The sequence below is a fragment of the Megalobrama amblycephala genome, linkage group LG5 (assembly GCF_018812025.1).
Source record: "Megalobrama amblycephala isolate DHTTF-2021 linkage group LG5, ASM1881202v1, whole genome shotgun sequence".
NCBI lineage: Eukaryota > Metazoa > Chordata > Actinopteri > Cypriniformes > Xenocyprididae > Megalobrama > Megalobrama amblycephala.
This window is the reverse complement of record NC_063048.1, coordinates 6,505,195-6,524,576: the sequence shown is the minus strand read 5'-3', so window position 1 is coordinate 6,524,576 and position 19,382 is coordinate 6,505,195. Positions and strand designations below refer to the sequence as shown.

Below are 19,382 nucleotides of genomic sequence, written 5' to 3'. Positions count from 1 at the left end.
TTATATTAAAGTTATGTTGAATGATAAAAAAAAAAATAAAAAAAAAATTCTTGGTCCGATTCCCAGACACACTGCCGCTTGGTCCTCAACCAGCCGGGAGGCTCTTCCTCGCGGTGCCATGCGATGGTACTGGATGCTCCGTGGACGGCTCGATCCTCCTCCGCCCCCTGGCGGCCGGCGATGGCTCCTCCGACTGAGGGCAGCCGGCAGCGAGTCCCTCGTTCCCTAAAGTCCAGGCCTGGTCCTCTCTCGTCCTTCACTGTCGTCGCTCCTCCTTTTATGCCTCCGGAGATCCTCCGTGAGAGACTCGCGCCGTTCCCTCACGGCTCTCGCCCGCCCTGCTTGTCACAGAAAGGAACCACTGTGATCTTGTGATCAGTGTTTTTTTGAAGAAGTAACACCCTCTGGAGGTGACTGAGCCAATAAGGAGTTGTTCTTTTGGAGGGAACTTTTTATGACCCTTTGTTCTCTAGCAGGATATTAGCATAAGACATTGGATTGGGTGTTCAAGAGAAGAACCTTTAAAATTCTTATAATACTAATGTGTCACAGAGTTAGCAACATGTAACATAAATTAACAAATAAGGAAACGAAAGTTGGAATCATAGATACCAAACATGCGACCCATGTGATCTTAGTTAACCATAGTATGCAATACTGAAACATTAATACAAAATTGATATGCATCAAAATGTGTAAACGTGCAATGAAGGATACAACAGACTTTTTTGAAATAAATTGCTGAATTACACTTTTAAATGTAAGTATGGGGTTTCAACTTACTCAAATATCTAAAAAAAAAGTAAAAATAAAAAAATAAAAACTTTAAAAAGGTTCAAATGTTAACTTCTTAACATTGAAAGGTTCATGAAATGAAATAAAATGAAATACTAAAGCTGCATTCACGCCATGTTGAAATTACCATAATTTCAAGGTTTCAACTTGTAAGAAGCGTTCACATCCTCGTAGAGCTTGTAATTAGATGGAACTTTCCTGAGAGTTCCTATTTGTACCACATGACCGCTGTACCACCTGACTGCTGCAGATTCATTTAGGAGTTGATAGTGGTGCTATAGAAATGCATAATTCCCAGTCCAAGGAGGTGAACAGCTCCGAATAGAATGTCACGTTTTGTCATCTCGAATTATGACATGGTATTAAAAAGCAGCATGATGTGATTTTATATAGTTTATACTCTTTGTTATATACAGAAATGGACCATGTTGAACATATTTGGACAGTTTGTGAACCCTGTTTTGTTTTCAAACAGCTTAATATAACTCATATTAAGTCCAGTAAATGTGTACAGCTGCAGGCACCACTGCGGCCACGTATCTAACCAAATAATGTAATTTGTAAAAAAAAAAAAAAAAAAATTGGTGTAAACTAGGTGTAAAATTTTTGTGCGCACTGTATGGACACCCTACACCGTGCGTATGCACTCTTTTACTGGTGTGAGCGAAGTAATGAAGTAAACAGAATGATTTCAAACTGTTTTCATTTTTATATACACATTTAGATTCAATATGCCACTCTCATTAATGGAATTACGCACTCAAATAACATGAAATCATTATTCAGAAGTTGCAACATTTTTATAATATAAATTTAAATAGAAATATTTGTCTTAAAATTGTCCTAAGTAGCCTAACGCTACTTTGTTTTGTCAATTTAAATTTGTTCATTCACTAAATGCAAAATGCCTCGTTCAGCCAATAAATTGTTCAAGGCATCTACAGATTTCTTGTTCAGCAAACTTTCAATCGGTAACACAAATTGATCTATCATTTTGATATATAATTTTTTAGGACACTTAATATGTGAACTATGCAATCACCTTACAAAGCAAAGATACTGTATCTGCAGTGTAGTTTTACAAGTTTGTATGTTGAACTCAACACTTGACTCACAAACCTCAAGATTGGTGACATCTTGTAGAAAAATGTTAAAAGATGAGCTCTTAACATCACAACACAACAAATAACTAACAATAATGACAAAATAGCTTTTAAACTCTTTTCGGTCAGCAAACAATAATAGAGAAACAATAATTCTCTTACAGTAACCACATAATTTATTCATGCTGCAATTCATGCTGGGAACTCACAAATCTTTACATTTCATCAATATTGTTCAATTTAAATTTCTTTGTTCAGACAACTAGTTGGGACAACATTTGGGTGAATTCTGTTGGTCTATAGCTATACCATGGGGATTTATGTAGTTTTAAGTAATTCACACTTCTTAGTATTTGTGACTCAAAACTAGAAAATATGTAGTTGCTTTTTAGCGACATCTAACTAATTGGTTTAATTAATCCAACTTTTGAACATGTTTTACACATGAACATGACATATGAACTTGGCATATGGTTCAGTACACATGGAAGGAAAATAGTGTTAGAGCACCCAATAAGCAAGCCAAAAGCAACAAATGCAAAAACTCCATAAGAAAAAAACATTAAACATTAAAAAAATGGTACAGTAAACTTTAATCTTTGTGTATCAGTTCATTACACTATGTATCAGCCAGTGCATATTTAATGCCCCCTGAAAAATAGCAAAGAATCAGCACTTAAAATCATTTTTGAAAGAAACAGAGTAATGATATAGCTGTGAAAATACAATGTCTAATCTAATGTGGTATGCATTTGTCTCAAGATTCAGTAGTATGACTACATCACACTGTGCATTCAAGTAGTTCATTAAGTAAGTGTAAGTGAAGTTTGCAATATTGTGTCTAAAATGCAAATTACTAAATAATAATTTGTTTATTAAACAAAGATAAAAAGTGGTAACGCTTTACAGTAAGGCATTAATGCACTGAAGTAACATGAACAAACTTTGAACAGCTGTATTTTTATTAACTAATGTTAACAAAGATTAACATATACAGTAAAAATACTCATAGTTAGTTCATGTTAGTTAATACATTAACTAATTGAACCTTATTGTAAAGTGTTAACATAAAAGTAATATCAGCACGAATACTATTGTTGGTCTGAATAGCATGGATGTGATTACCTGTGACCTCACAACCATTCTTACAATTAAATTTATATTAATTTTAAATATATTACATACATTTGGGAGAGGAAAAATTTGGTGTTTATCTATTTATGATTTTATAATCTGATATATGAGCCAATGGCCAAACATGTACATCTAGCACGTTTAGAAAAACAATTACAAAGCAGAGCAGTGGAATACAAAAACACATTCTGTGTGAACAGGCTCTTAACAGTGTACTGTAAAGTACAATACATGTAAAATGTTCAATGCAAATTAAGCTGTTATTCTGGAACTGCAGTTCTGGACGATACAAAGTGATTGGCTCTACATTTAGACAATAGGTCAACTCAGTGTGGAATCTGGATATTAAACCAGGGTTGTAAAGGGTTTCAACAATATTCCAAAAAGGTAAAAATAAAAAAATTAAAGAACAAGTATGTCTAATATGAAAGTGAAGCATGAAGGAAATAATAAGCAATAAAATTAAGAGTTTGTCTTACCAGTTCAGAATACAACACAGTACAAATGTGTGTAAGAAATCCCAAAATCACATTTTACACTTTCAAAGCAAAAGAACTAAAAGAATTCCCTGATGTGTTCAGTCAAGGCATTTGCAAAGACAAACACAGTTTTCCATCTGAAGATGAAATGTGAATTGCAGAATTCATGTGGCTTTAAGTCATCTTTTTAACCACATGGATGAAATAACAGGGCACTTCTCCTTGCCCTGGGGTGAATTGCTTGAAGTCACCATATACATTGTGCTCGCATTTTCCAAAAAATGCTGCTTTTAAAATCTCCTTAAAGCTCTCCACACGATGGGGGTAGTATGACAGGCGGAATTTACTACAAGACAGAAAAAAACAAACTCTTAAAAAACATCATGAACAGTATAACCAATTCCTGATGCACACATACCACTTATTTTATTCAAAATAACAGTAGATGGGTATTGAATGAACTTAAGCAAACTTAGGTAGGCAACATAATTCCAATTCCACAAATAATTTGCATTTATCTTAAATGCTAACTACAAATCATTTTACATGTACTAGGGATGCACTGATTGTTTGCATTGAATCTGTTAATAAATGTAAGGCTGATCTTTTTTAGAACTTCGACAGACATGGATTTATGTATGAATAAACACTTGCTCAGCCCTTTAAGCATGACGTCACTGGAGGCTGTATTATTGCATACTGTAAGCATTTGCCATGTTATGGATTCAGACATTCTCTATTTTAGATGAGTATGGCTGATTGCTTAAAAAATATAAGTATTAATTGTAAGGTGCCCATTCTCAAGAATCACTGCAGTAATTGTTCTGGCTCAGTGAAGTCAGAGATGGGGAGGACAAATACCCTGCAAATGAATGTAAAAATAGATGTGGTGGAATGACATGAGGGTGCGTAAATGATAACAAAATATACATTTTTGGATGACCTAACCCTTTATTGGAATAGTCCACCTAAAAATTAAATATCATAATTTATTCAAGTTTAATAAAAATATCTTAATTTGTTTTAAAGTCTTTATGGGTTTGAAACTTTGGAACAACATAAGGATGAGTAAATGATGACAATTATTTTGGTTGAGCTATTCCTATAAAAAAAAAAAAATGTCATTTTGCAACTGCTTAATTGTTATTATAATTATTAGTGGTTTTACATTAGAACAAATGTGACAAATAATATAACTTTACTTTTAAATGTGTGCCAATGGGCACTTTAGTATTACTCTTAAAAATTCAAATCCTCCTTCTTCTGAAGTCATTCCTTTGTTGACTTAGATTTGTATTTGAGGTTATTATTGTGCTGATAGATGAAATTCCTCTAGCTTTAGTATGTAATGTATGTAATTTGCAGACGCTTATTTTGTATATCAATAGATCTGGGGGTAAAAAAAAAAAAAACATACATTTACCTGCGCATCAAAGAAATCAGGAAAGAATTGGTAGAAAGTAGACAAAAGAGATGGATTAAAACACCAGGTGTAAACGGGTGTGTGTCTGCCTCATCTACATGTGATCTGATCGACCAAAACACATCTTAATACCAGGTGTAAACAGGGCCTAAATCAGGGGTCTCAAACTCAAATTGTCGGGGGGCCGTTTCTGTGATTGACACCTCATAGGAGGGCCATATTATCCTTCAAGCGCAAGAAAGCGCAACATTTCAGAAAATTTACTTTCCTTTGCATTATTTCTCATTTACTTCAAATTTCATTAGGCCTACTAAAATATTTTTATACCTATACTATAAATATCTTATTTACCATACTAAATGTAAACAGCAGTGTCTCTCTCATTGTTACAGAGTGTAATATAATTATATAATACTATTACTAATATAATACTATTAATTGAAATAGTCTGGTGCGACTTCTCACATGCAACAAGATATATGGAATAAAAAATCAGTAATTTAGGAACAAAACCAGCAACACCTGTGGCGTGGAGGGGTCAGAAATAAACAAAAAAACTGGAGCTATATAACTTTATTTTGCCAAAAAAATAAAAATCTCTCATTGTTACATACATTATTAGTTTTTAACATCTAGTGGAAGTATTTTCCCTTACTTTATGTTAGCTTAAATAACATTAAAATCTTGCACTGAACAACACTGTACTGAACAAATACAATCCCTGAATACATTTGTACACTCTGTTTCTTGACAGACACCTGCAGCGCTTGTGCTCACACAGCTGAGACACATTTGTCCAAGATGCCGTTTGAGCATCGGTAACGTTTAATGGCTGCATCGGACGCGTTTCGGTGGTTTAAATCGGCGCTCGTGACTTAAAGTCGAGTGCTTTTACTGTAATTTAGGCAAGCGCGCTCATAATAGAAGCGATTGAGAGCGTGGCTCATGGTTGCATAGCAACGACAGACGCCACTGGAGCGAAAGCGCATTGGAAAGAAGGAGAATGCGGCGCGGCCGCTTATGTGATGCGATATGTGAATGCCCCCATAGAACGGCGACTTTTTCTTTGCATATCAGATAGGTAGCAACTAGAGAATAATAATAATAATAATAATAATTTAGCGGGCCGGATTATGTTTTATTTTTGAGATCAGTTGCGGGCCGGTTAGAGGGGGTGGGCGGGCCGTAAATGGCCCGCGGGCTGGCAGTTTGAGACCACTGGCCTAAATGTTTACGCACACACACACACACTACATGGACAAAAGTATTGGGAGTGTAATGACATTGCATACTAAATGCATATACATTAATATTTTTGGCCATTCATCCAGTAAAAGTTTTGTGAGGTCAGGCACTGATTTTGGACAAGAAGGCCTGGCTTGCAATCTCAGTTCCAGTTCATCCCAAAGGTGTTCAATGGGGTTGAGGTCAGGGCTCTGTGTGGGCCAGTCAAGTTCTTCCACACCAAATTCCTCCAACTATGTCTTTATGGACCTTGTGTTGTGCACTAGGGCACAGTCATGCTGGAATAGAAAAGGGCCTTCCCCAAACTGTTTCCAGAAAGTTGGAAACATAGCATTGTTCAAAATGTCTTGGATTTCCCTTCACTAGAAGTAAGGGGCCTAGCCCAAACCCAGAAAAACAGCCCCGTACCATTATCTCTCCTCCACCAAACTATAGCTGGTACAAGGCAGGTAATGTTCTCCTGGCATCCGCCAAATTCAGACTGGTCCATCAGCGAAGTGTGATTCGCCACTCCTCAGAACACGTTTCCACTGTTTCAGAATTCAGTGGCTGATTTGCTGCTATTTCTAAACACTTCGGCTTTCCAATAACAGCGGCATCCTATTACAGTACCATGCTTGAATTCACTGAGCACTTCAGAACGACCCTTTTTTTTCCACAAATGTTTGTAACTGCATGTCTACAAGCTTGATTTATACACCTGTGGCAATGGGTCTGATTGAAATACCTGAATTCAATAATTAAGAGGTATGTCCCAATACTTTTGTCCATAGTGTGTGTGTATATATACATATACATAGGGTCTTGTCTTGAGCACCTGCCCCTAATCGCTAATAGTAAAGTAAACATTTTTGGAGTTGTGCGGTCTGGGCAATCTCTGTGCATTCAGCAGCGCTCATGTACTCCACCGAGAACAGCCTCAGCAAGCCCTTTTGACATTTGCCGCTGGCTTTTATCTCTATGCAGTTGTTAAACATTAGCTATAAATAGTTTTGTGTATATCTTTGGTCTCACAAATCTATTAGTTGTTCCTAGGCAAATCGTTTTGTTTTATAGTTTTATAACTTTATTCAGGGCTGCCAACTCTCGTGCATTCAGCGTGAAACTCACGCAGTTGAAGCTGTTCCCAAGCTCTCATGCCACATGTCCATTTTCTCACACAGTGAAAATTTACCTCAATTTACTTCCTGTGTCCTCATAAACCAAATGGCTTAAAAAAACATACTAAACAGTGTTTTTCTGAAATTCAAAAATGCAGACAGTTTTCTGTGATGGGTAGGTTTAGGGGTAGGGGCACAGTTTAAAAGGGGTTTGTAGTATAAAAACCATTACGTCTATGGAGAGTCCCCATAAACCACATATACAAGTGTGTGTGTGTGTGTGTGTGTGTGTGTGTGTGTGTGTGTGTGTGTTGACAAATTCAAACTCCGCCTTGTGACAATGATTCAACCTATGCAAAGAGTTGCATTTGTTGTAGTCTACTTCCTATTGTACAAACTTCTTATACTTGTATAATGGCTATTATTGTTCATTAAATATTATAGTTCAATAAATAATATTTTATGTAAATACTTGATACAAAGAAACAGTCTCTGTGTTAGTAGTGTGGATTTTTCAGCAACTTCAATGTAGGTTACATTGTTATGCACTAGGTGGCAGCAAGGGACTGTCTTTATGAGTGAAATGGTAGATCATTTAGTCAATTCAAAAATGCTGATTCATTCATGAATGAAACAAAGTATTAAACAGGGAGATAGTTTGAACTTTGCACAAGCTTTAAGCTTGAGATTTGAATCAGAGGCAGAAGAAAGTAGTTCACACTTTAGGGCGTCTATTAAAACTCAATGGGCTCAGGGGAGGCGAGAGAGACGCAGCCTCCCACTGTCACTTTACCCGCTGGTGTTGCTGTTGGACAGTGTTACTTTGGAAAAACCGAATGATTTATACACTTTTTAATATTACATTATATATAATTACATGATATTTCTAATAAGTAAACCATAATGACATCACAACCACCCAAAAACTGACCTCACCGGAAGTTTACAGTACCTTGTTTCTGGCGGAGTCTGAATGCCCTCTGGTGAAGGCAGTACGAGAGTGTAGTCCAGTGTGATCATGTGAGGCTTGTTATTAACCCACAACACTGAGGTGGAGATGTCCTGCTTCAGGTCACTCTGAAACATAAGATCTTAAGTATATGAGCCTTACAGAACGCAAAGGAGTAATTTTTTTTTTTTTCTCAAATTGATACAAAGACAACTTGCTTAAAGGGTCATTATAGTTTATATATAATTTATTATATAGTATGGTATAGCTTCTCCAGATTTAAGCATAATTTTATTCAGTTACATTCCTGTTTAAAGCTGCAGTCCGCAACTTTTTTTGGTTAAAAATTATTCAAAATCAATTTTTGAGCAAGTACATAACCAGCCAGTGTTCAAAACTATCTCATTATCTTGTTTCGATACACAACGGTACGCTTGTAATAATGTTTTATAATAAGAGCGACATGGCAGATTTCCGTTGGAAATTTTAGCACGCAGCAGTTCGTCTGTGCGTCATTACGTCACGTCCGTAAACAGAAAGGAAGGAGTCCCGTCGAGAGGCTAGTCGGTTTTATTGACAATCATCAGTGACAACTGGAGATTCACCCGTAGTCAAAAAGCAAAAGACTTTGGACTGTGGAGTGGCTACAGAAATTGAAATCTACAGGTAATGCTAATACACACTAAATACACAGTCACGCAATGCTGATATTGTTAACATTAACAATTTGAGAACAATAATACTAATTTGCACGGTTTGGCGTGATCCGAGCTAAGCGATCGTTAGATTTAATCATCATTGGCAGTGCGATTTATTGTAGGCCTGATGCTTTTTTCCTCAGTTGGTCAGAACAAAAGTGGCAGAAATGTTACTTACTTGTTCAGATGATATTTTCCAGTGAAAATTCTTATATTGGTCATACTTTCAAGAATCTGTTATTCTGAAGTACAGTATCCACACCGGTGCGGTGACTGACAGCAAACATTAGATTAATCCGCGCTGACGAGCTGTGCCGAGGCACAACGCATGTACAGATAACTGTTCCGCATATGACTGCAATTGCAGGTTTCAAACAGAGATGGCGACAAAGAGGAAAAATCGCAGACTGCAGCTTTAAGCAGGTAATGCTCACAAAATAGTTATCAAAAGGTTACATGTAATGTCTATTTTTTCACTTTTTTTTTTTTTTTTTTTTGCAGCTAACAATCAAGTGGATGCATGACTTTAGTTAAAAGCCAAGCACCATTATAGTCTATATAGGCTATTCTTAAAACACAATGGCCTTGAACTATGATCACAAGTACACAATTGGTTTTTACCTTATAGTAAATATTCTTTCCTTGGGGCGCTTGGCCAGTCTCCAGGATGTAATCATAGTTACGGTGGTCAATAATTAGGATCCCTCCAGGTTTCACCATGCTGGCTATGTTTTGCAAGGCAAGCTTCTGATCACTTTGGTCCCCTGTGAAATATGAGAAAGAAGTTAATCACATAAATCTGTAAAAATATGAAACCTATTTTGCTTTGGTATTCTTACCTCTGAAGTCTGGTAAATGAGCGAATGAGTTCCCTAGACAGATTACCGCATCAAACCCATCTCCAGGTTTCTTAACATCTTCTGGTAATGTTAGCCAGTTGGCCTCCTCAATTACTAAAAGGAAAAGATCAGACCATGGAGAAACTTTTAACTGATTCTCACTTAAAGGGTCACTTTTTTAACTTTAGTTAGTGTGTAATGTTGCTGTTTCAGCGTAAACAACATCTGCAAAGTTACAACACTCAAAAGTTCGATGTAAAGGGATATATTTTCTTTTACAGAAATCGCTTTTTAAGGACTACAACACATGGCTGGTAGGGACTACAACGAGCTTCTTCCTGGGTTGGTGACATGACAAACCCTAAAATTTACATAAACCCTGCCCACAGGAAAATGCAACAAAGGGGGCGAGGCCATGTTGAGCTGCTTTAGAGAAGAGGAAGAGTTGTTGTAGTAGAGTGTTGTTGACATGCCGTCATTTTACGCCGGACTGCTTCACAAACGAAGGTCAATTAAAAGCTGGATTTGCACAAAAGATTAACATGACGGCACATGCTAGTCTATGAGTTGAATCAACTCCACAGCAACTATATAAATTTATCCACTACCGTTCAGAAATGTCCAGATGCATTCTAAATGTTGTAACTTCTTCCTGAGTCTCTCCGTCAGTTCGATTCTCCAGCTTTGTTGTTAAGTGAAGCGTGAGCTGTTAAAGCTCCACCTTCTTTTGGAAAGCAGGCCGGGAGCAGCAGCTCATTTGCATTTAAAGGGACACACACAGAAAAGACGTGTTTTTGCTCACACCCAAATAGGGGCAAATTTGACAAACTAATCAGTGCTGGGAAAAGTTACTTTTAAGAGTAATCCATTACAGTATTGTGTTACTCCCTAAAAAAGTAACTAATTGCGTTAGTTACTTTTTATGAAAAGCAATGTGTTACATTACTTTTGTGTTACTTATTCTCACTTGGGCTGGGCTTGCTTGTTTGTTTTTTAAGAAAAACAAAAAAGTTTTATTTTTGGCCCTTTCACACCAAAAGTAAAATGAATAAGCTTCAGGCTGTTTACAAATGTGATGTTTTTCTAAAGTCATTTTTGCTTATTAGTATGGTTGAACTGGATCATTGAAGGTCTGCAGCAAAGACATTGGTTAATAAAGTGAGATTAAATACATGAAGTATATTTGTTTAATTTAATAGATTTAATTATTGCAGGTTTGTGCAATATTCTCAGATTGCATTTCCCCGTTTTTATTCATTTTGAGGGATACAGACTCTGTTTTTGTACAAGTAAGATGCGTAAATGCACACATTTAGTCTAGAACTACAATAACCATCATGTTACACACAACGCCTCTGTACTTCTGATTTCTGTCAACATGGGGACAGGAAAGCTGTCAGTCAATACATGGGAAAACAAAGTAACTTGCGTTACTTATTTGAAAAAGTAACTGATATTTTGTTGTAAATTTAAAAGTAATACTTTACTTGTTACTTGAAAAAAGTAATCTGATCATGTAACTCAAGTTACCTGCGTTACCCCCAACACTGGCTATAATAAATTATCTGTGGGGTATTTTCAGCTGAAACTTCACAGACACATTCTGGGGATACCAAAGACTTATATTACATCTTGTGAAAAGGGGCATAATAGGTCTCCTTTAAAACAGAGATCTTCATTTACCCCAGTTATCGAAGGCTGGCTCTTTTCTCCTCTCCCACCTCTCTTTAAGAGCATATTTGAGCATTTTGTCACTGGCATCCACACTGACCACCCTGAATCCCTCCTCTACCAACATGATGGAATCCACCCTTTAAAAAAAAGGTAAAAACATCAGAGGAATGCATAAGTGGTGGTATTAACAATCAAAAACACACTCTTAATAGCATTTTTCCTCCAAAATTTAATTGCACAATACATTAAAATAACACTCTACTTATACAACTGCTTCAGCATTCTACTTATCACAAATGTACTGTTCAGCACACCTACATGCAGAGATTTATAGAAGTCAAAGAAGTTTTTCTACTTTTTAGAGTTGATTAGTACATTAGCATGCTTCACAAGTAAATGATCTGGAATTTGCTGAAATTTGCCTCTAAAAATATTTTCCCAAATTTGCACTTAGTTCTTGAATAATAAAATGAAATACATTTAACTTGCAGAACTCCACTGGTGGCCTTATTTACAATGTTTAATTTACTGATACAGTATCTCACAGAAGTGACACCCGTCACATTTTTGTAAATATTTTATTATATCTTTTCATGTGACAACACTGAAGAAATGACACTTTGCTACAATGTAAAGTAGTGAGTGTACAGCTTGTATAACAGTGTAAATTTGCTGTCCCCTCAAAATAACTCAACACACAGCCATTAATGTCTAAACTGCTGGCCACAAAAATGAGTGCACCCCTAAGTGAAAATGTGACTCGTTAGTGTTACAAGGTCTCGTGTGAATGGGGAGCAGGTGTGTTAAATTTGGTGATATCGCTCTCACTCTCTCATAGTGGTCACTGGAAGTTCAACATGACACCTCATGACAAAGAACTCTCTGAGGATCTGAAAAAAAGAATTGTTGCTCTACATAAAGATGGCGTAGGCTATAAGATTGCCAAGACCCTGAAACTGAACTGCAGCACGGTGGTCAAGACCATACAGCGGTTTAACAGGACAGGTTCCACTCAGAACAGGCCTCGTCATGGTCGACCAAAGAAGTTGAGTACACATGCTCAGCGTCATATCCAGAGGTTGTGTTTGGGAAATAGACGTATGAGTGCTGCCAGCATTGCTGTAGAGGTTGAAGGGGTGGGAGACAGGCTGTCAGTGCTCAGACCATACGGCGCACACTGCATCAAATTGGTCTGCATGGCTGTCGTCCCAGAAGGAAGCCTCTTCTAAAGATGATGCACAAGAAAGCCCGCAAACAGTTTGCTGAAGACAAGCAGACTAAGGACATGGATTACTGGAACCATGTCCTGTGGTCTGATGAGACCAAGATAAACCTATTTGGTTCAGATGGTGTCAAGCATGTGTGGCGGCAACCAGGTGAGGAGTACAAAGACAAGTGTGTCTTGCCTGCAGTCAAGCATGGTGGTGGGAGTGTCATGGTCTGGGGCTGCATGAGTGCTGCCGGCACTGGGGAGCTACAGTTCATTGAGGGAACCATGAATGCCAACATGTACTGTGACATACTGAAGCAGAGCATGATTCCCTCCCTTCGGAGACTGGGCCGCAGGGCAGTATTCCAACATGATAACGGCCACTGCCTTGCTAAAGAAGCTGAGGGTAAAGGTGATGGACTGGCCAAGCATGTCTCCAGACCTAAACCCTATTGAGCATCTATGGGGCATCTTCAAATGGAAGGTGGAGGAGTGCAAGGTCTCTAACATCCACCAGCTCCGTGATGGCGTCATGGAGGAGTGGAAGAGGACTCCAGTGGCAACCTGTGAAGCTCTGGTGAACTCCATGACCAAGAGGGTTAAGGCAGTGCTGGAAAATAATGGTGGCCACACAAAATATTGACACTTTGGGCCCAATTTGGACATTTTCACTTAGGGGTGTACTCACTTTTGTGGCCAGCGGTTTAGACATTAATGGCTGTGTGTTATTTTGAGGGGACAGCAAATTTACACTGTTATACAAGCTGTACACTCACTACTTTACATTGTAGCAAAGTGTCATTTCTTCAGTGTTGTCGCATGAAAAGATATAAAATATTTACAAAAATTTGAGGGGTGTACTCACTTCTGTGAGATACTGTATATCAAACCATACAACGATTACAATGACTTTACTTTTGTAAATGTCCCATATGAATTAAATTTATAAACAAATTAGCCATTATTTTACTCTGACTAATTCATACAGAAAATAATGTAGCAGTTATGACAATGAAATATATCGAATGGCGTGCAACATTAATTTTAAACAAACTCACTGTCCTTGGCAGGTCTACTATTTTACATATAGTTATATGCAAAAAAATTTTACATTTTAACATATAGCAATTCTTGTCAATGAAACAAATGCACAATAGTGATTAAATTTCAAACATCTATTTAATAAAACATACAATAGAGTGATGCATGCTTTCATCAAGTCTCTCTCCCCTCTCTCACACATAGAGCTTTCCAGTGTTGGCGTGTAGTTGTTTTATTCACAGAGCACTGTTACCGACATCAAAAATCTCATTACAGACACCATGAGATCAAAATAGACCATTCTTATTTTTTTTAATGAATTGTTGCAGTGTTTATTATAAATTATTTATCCATGCACATTGTTCTTACCTCAGTTTATTAGGCTATAAATTATTTATATTGTACCCTTGTTGTCTTTAATCAAAAACATTAATGTGCCCACCCCCTCCTAACAACAGGTGCGTTCAACAAGACCGATCTGTGTCTGATTTGAAGCAGTGAATGCAGGATAGAAATTCTGTCTGAATTGTTGGAGCAATAGCCTTGTGGGCAGAGCTCAGCTCAGCTGTGTTTCAGGAGACCCAAGTTTGAGTGCTGGTTCGAGGTCCTTTGCCTGTCCTGTTCCCCTTTCTTTGCATTCTGTCTGATCTACACTATCCTAGGCATAAAAGGCATATACTGTGATATATTTTAAACTATGGCTAGATTCACAATAAAGCTTGTTCAGTGTTTATTCTGACACCTTCAAGTTCCGCTAATGCTCAAAAATCCATGTTTTTAGAACAGTAAAAACTATTTTCTTGTAATCTTAATGTTATAATGTAAATTTTATCAAAATAAAACATAAAAAGTATAGTTAAATATAGAGTACTAATGTATTGGCTCATGTTTACTTAATTTATGTACATACAGGTGCTGTATTAAGCAGTACATAAAGTACTGAATAAAAAGTGTTTCTGTTGCCACGTTTAAATATTTGCTAATCCAATCTGTGAAAAATTGCGCAAACGTTACTGAGGGATGCAGAAACTCCTCGTGGAGTATCAGGAACAAGACAAGAATGGGACATTGTAAACACATACAGCGAAACTAGTGAGTCATTTTCTTTCAAATTGTACTTCATGAAGCTAAGTGCAAGTAGTCCATTAAAGAACAAGAACTCCTGGAAAATTTAATCCATGCGTAATCCAATAGGAACACAGAATAACATGTCTGGGCTGGAGTTCAGCTACATCTAAATGGAAAACAGGTTTTGTAGGTTATGCTGAGTTAACAATTGTCCAGTAGCGGCTCCTGGCCGTAAATTTAGGTAGGGCATTGGGACTGATATCGTCTGGGTCTTAGTTCATTATAAACATTTTGTAAGCTTCATATTGTAATCGCTGAACACATCAGACATACTTTTGGCAGAATTCTAATGTTTTTGTGTTATTCAGCCTGAGGGTGGTGCCCTAATGATGATTGACATGCTTTAGCATACACAACAAACACATAGAAGGTCATCTTAGAATTGCCATAAAGGGATAGTTCACCCAAAAATGAAAATTCTGTCATTTACTCATCCTCAAGTTGTTCCAAACCTGTATAAATTTATTTGTTTTGCTGTACAAAAAGGAAGATTTTTGGAAGAATGTTAGTACCATAGCAGGGAAAAAAAAAATACTATGACAGTCAATAAGAGACGAGATCTGCTTGGTTATTAACATTCTTCCAAATATCTTCCTTTGTGTTCAACAGAACAAAGAAATTTATACAAGTTTGGAACAACTTGAGGGGGAGTAAATGATGACAGAATTTTCATTTTCAGGTAAACTATCCCTTTAATGTAATTGCTTCTGAATGTTGCTTTAGAATATTGCAAGTTGTGTAGGAATTCCAGTGAGGAAAACAAAGTCATGTTTATTCTCAGAGCAAACAGGCTAAATCAAACACAACAGCACTACTGTATATAAAGGCTATTTACATGAGCACGTTTAAGCAAAATGGCTTATATTTTAATTAATTTGATACGCTAGTTCTCCACATAGGAAGAACAGACATGCCAGCTAGTTACTGACTTGTTGCAGACACATATCTGAAGCGTACTGATATCGTCCTGGTCTGGAGGGAGGTTTACATAATACATGACAGCCGAATCCATGCACTTCATTTTAATATATCACTTTACGACTTAAACAGTCTAGAAAATTCGAAAAATATTTATTGTAGAATGCTGAACACATTATTTTAATTATTAAAGGGTTAGTTCACACAAAAATGAAAATTGTCATTTATTACTCACCCTCATGTCGTTCCACACCCGTAAGTCCTTTGCTAATCTTCGGAACACAAATTAAGATATTTTGGTTGAAATCCAAAGGCTCCGTGAGGCCTCCATAGAGAGAGATTAAACACTTTCTCTCTCAAGAGCCATAAAGGCACTAAAAACATATTTAAATTGGTTCATGTGAGTACAGTAGTTCAATATTATTATTATAAAGCGACGAGAATATTTTTGGTGTGCCAAAAAAAATAAAATAATGACTTATTGATGGCCGATTTCAAAACACTGCTTCATGAAGCATCGGAGCATAAATTAATCAGTGTATCGAATCATGATTCAGATCACGTGTCAAACTGCCAATGGTTGAAATCATGTGACTTTGGCGCTCCGAACAGCAGATTCGATACGCTGATTCATTTGTGATCCGATGCTTCCTGAAGCAGTGTTTTTAAATCAGCCATCACTAAATAAGTCCTTATTTTGTTGTTTTGGCGCACCAAAAATATTCTCGTCGCTTTATAATATTAATATTGAACCACTGTACTCACATGAACCGATTTAAATATGTTTTTAGTACCTTTATGGATCTTGAGAGAGAAAGTGTCATTGCTCCCTATGGAGGCCTCACAGAGCCATCGGATTTCAACTAAAATATCTTAATTTGTATTCCGAAGATGAATGAAGGTCTTACGGGTGTGAAACGGCATGAGGGTAAGTAATAAATGACAGAATTTTCATTTTTGGGTGAACTAACCCTTTAATTCAGTGTGTAAATAGAGGTCTGGATGAACACAGATGAGCCGCGGCTGCAATTGTCTCCCCAAAATACAGGCTGGCCAGCAGGCAGCATTAGATATTATTAGACCAAGTTAGCGTGTCAAGTGGCAGGGAGCAGAAGTTCCAGAGTGAATCAAATATTATTAAAAATAATAATAATAATAATAATAAAAAAAAATGTTTCTAACTACCTCACCCCTATTTTCATCACTTTGTATTTTGTATTACTTTGTTGGTGATTTTTTTGCAGTCAAATTCAAATGCCACTTTTGTCAGAATCATCTTTCTAACTTTGGACTGCATTCACGGTTCAAAAAGTATACATTAGAACATCTATTAAAAAGATTTATACATAAAAATACACTGGCTCTGATATAACATCACTTAAAATACAGCTGCCAGTGACAGAAAACACAAGCACTTTTTCATCGTTGGAAGAAAAAATGAATTTCTGAACATGCATAATACAAAAAAAAACTTCATAAAACCTGACAAAAGGCTTTTCTACACCTTCATACACACACACATATATTTGTTATGTACAAAACTGACTTTGTGTAGTTTAGCCAAAACAGCATTCCAGTTATCAAAAAGCTTCAATGCCAAACCACATGACCCAGATTAGAAGGGGTGGAGTTGAGTAAACCAAGACAGTAACAAATCTATCAGAAGACTAAACTATATCCATAAGGCTCAAAGCTTTGTGATTAAATCTGAAATGCAGCAGACAGATAAGCAGAGTAAATAAGCACTACAGACAACAGTCCTGGCCTTCCCCATCAGATATCATGTGAGGGAGAGGTTTTATTAATTTTATTCATTTCTTAAATTTGATAGTTTTTTTTAGGTCATACCCTGTGCCGCAGGCTACATCCAGCACCCTCTGAACCCCATGTTTTCTGAGCAGGGACAACACCCAGCTCTTGTACTCCTCTGTCCTGCTCCGAGTGTCCCCGATGTACAGCTGCCACACTTTCGCTGCTTTACCGTCGGCATACTGATCAGGAAGACCGACTGCACCGACACCGAGAGAGCGAGTGCGGTAAACACTGTCCACCATACTGAATTATCACACCACGTGAACTCGCTGCTCGTCTTCCGGATCTGAAATAACCTCCTGCCTGTTTTCTGTCCTCGGCTGTTTGCGTCTCTTTTTCATGCTTACAGCGTCTGTGTTGATATTTATATTGCGTCTGTGTTGAAACTGAAACTTTTGACCAATCGGACGCCCGTATTCACTTACGCCTACATCGCTATTGGCCGAGACGCGTGATGACGTGGCCAGGCTGGAAGACACACACCCGGTCTGTGTTTCATCATCTTTTTTAACAGGTTGTTAAAATTAGATGCCAGGAAGAGAGTGATTAATATGATAATGTTGTCGATATGTCGAAATGTGGGTCTTAGGAACTAAAATATTTTTTTTACAACATTTTGCGTCTTAAGTTGTGCTTATCATAGTAAAACCTGCCCATGAGGGTTTTTAAAATCAATATTTATGGAAAGAAAAAAAGTCTTTGGCTGTTTTCTAAGTCCACTGTTTTCATTCGTGAGTTTGTCTTATGTAAGATAATATAGTGAAAAGTAACATATGTTACTTGACATTTTGATGAAGGCTAATTGTCCAGTTACAGTCATAATAGAGCTATGAAGTGTAGGCTATAATTTGTCTACTGTTTTTCGTAAATTAGTTTTGTTTAGTTGCAGCATAGACAAAGTCTGGACTCAGCAATTTTTTTTTTTCTTTTTTGCCACTCACTTGCATTCTTGAACAGATAATCTCTTTACACCCCCTCACCTCTCTTGTACTCAGTGACACCAGTGTGAGCACTGATTCAGTAGGAAATAGTAAATTAGCTGGCTATATTGGTGTCACACAAAGCACAATAGCACTGGATGAAAGATAACAGTTAGGAAAACAGAACTGTCTGTTTGTACTGTCTGATTTATGTTCATGGAATCAGTCAATTCAAATTAAGTAAATGTAAGTGTTATGCTTTGCAAATTATTCTTATAATCTAATACATGTATTTAACCCCCAAATGGTATTTTTGAAATTACTTGATGAATCAAATATTTGATCAAATCTCACCCTCACTTAAGGTGCCCTTGTAAAGTATTAATTTTACAATGTGAAACATGTTATTTCTGACAAATAAACAATTAAAAAGCTGTATGATATGACTTTATGATATGATATGATATGATATGATATGATATGATATGATATGATATGATATGATATGATATGATATGATATGATATATTGGGATGTTCGGGATACCCAAACAAACAGAACAAATTTTTTTCAAAAGAATCAACCTACAAATGACATTCTTATAGTTGTTTCTGTATTGTAAATTGGGATTAATGGGATCAAAATTGCACATCTGTAAGGAACAAATAAATGAAAAATTACCAATGGAAATAACACAAAACTGCTTTTAAGCATGACCAAATGTCATTTTCATACATATCAAGATGTATGCTACAGAAGAAAAGAGAAGTACAAACAGTTTAGGGTAACACTTTACTTGAAGGGGTGTGCATAAGACTGACATGACACCTTCATAATCATGACATGACACGTGTCATGAATATGAAGGAGGTTTTATGAATGTTTATGGCAAAGATGACATTGTTTGAGATGTC

The 19,382-nt window shown here is 36.8% G+C and overlaps 1 protein-coding gene across 1 annotated transcript; it reads right to left on the bottom strand.

Moving 5' to 3' along the window:
- Positions 1 to 2,051: 2,051 nt before the first annotated feature.
- gnmt (glycine N-methyltransferase) lies at positions 2,052 to 17,905 on the bottom strand. Its single transcript, XM_048190500.1, has 6 exons — positions 17,585 to 17,905; positions 11,449 to 11,576; positions 9,766 to 9,879; positions 9,548 to 9,690; positions 8,232 to 8,356; positions 2,052 to 3,857 (listed from the first exon to the last, which is right to left on the bottom strand). The coding sequence occupies exons 1-6, from the start codon at positions 17,788 to 17,790 to the stop codon at positions 3,686 to 3,688; spliced, it is 888 nt and encodes a 295-aa protein (XP_048046457.1). The 5' UTR covers positions 17,791 to 17,905; the 3' UTR covers positions 2,052 to 3,685.
- Between the last annotated feature and the right edge of the window lie 1,477 nt (positions 17,906 to 19,382).

What these genes read in the sequence shown, in the direction of transcription:
- gnmt (XM_048190500.1), bottom strand. Translation starts at nt 17,790, where the DNA reads ATGGTGGACAGTGTTTACCGCACTCGCTCTCTCGGTGTCGGTGCAGTC. An exon ending in GAAAGAATATTTACTATAAG is followed by an intron (nt 8,357 to 9,547) that starts GTAAAAACCAAT and finishes CTTATGTTTCAG; the next exon opens with AGTGACCTGAAGCAGGACAT. An exon ending in CAGACTCCGCCAGAAACAAG is followed by an intron (nt 3,858 to 8,231) that starts GTACTGTAAACT and finishes TCTGTCTTGTAG; the next exon opens with TAAATTCCGCCTGTCATACT.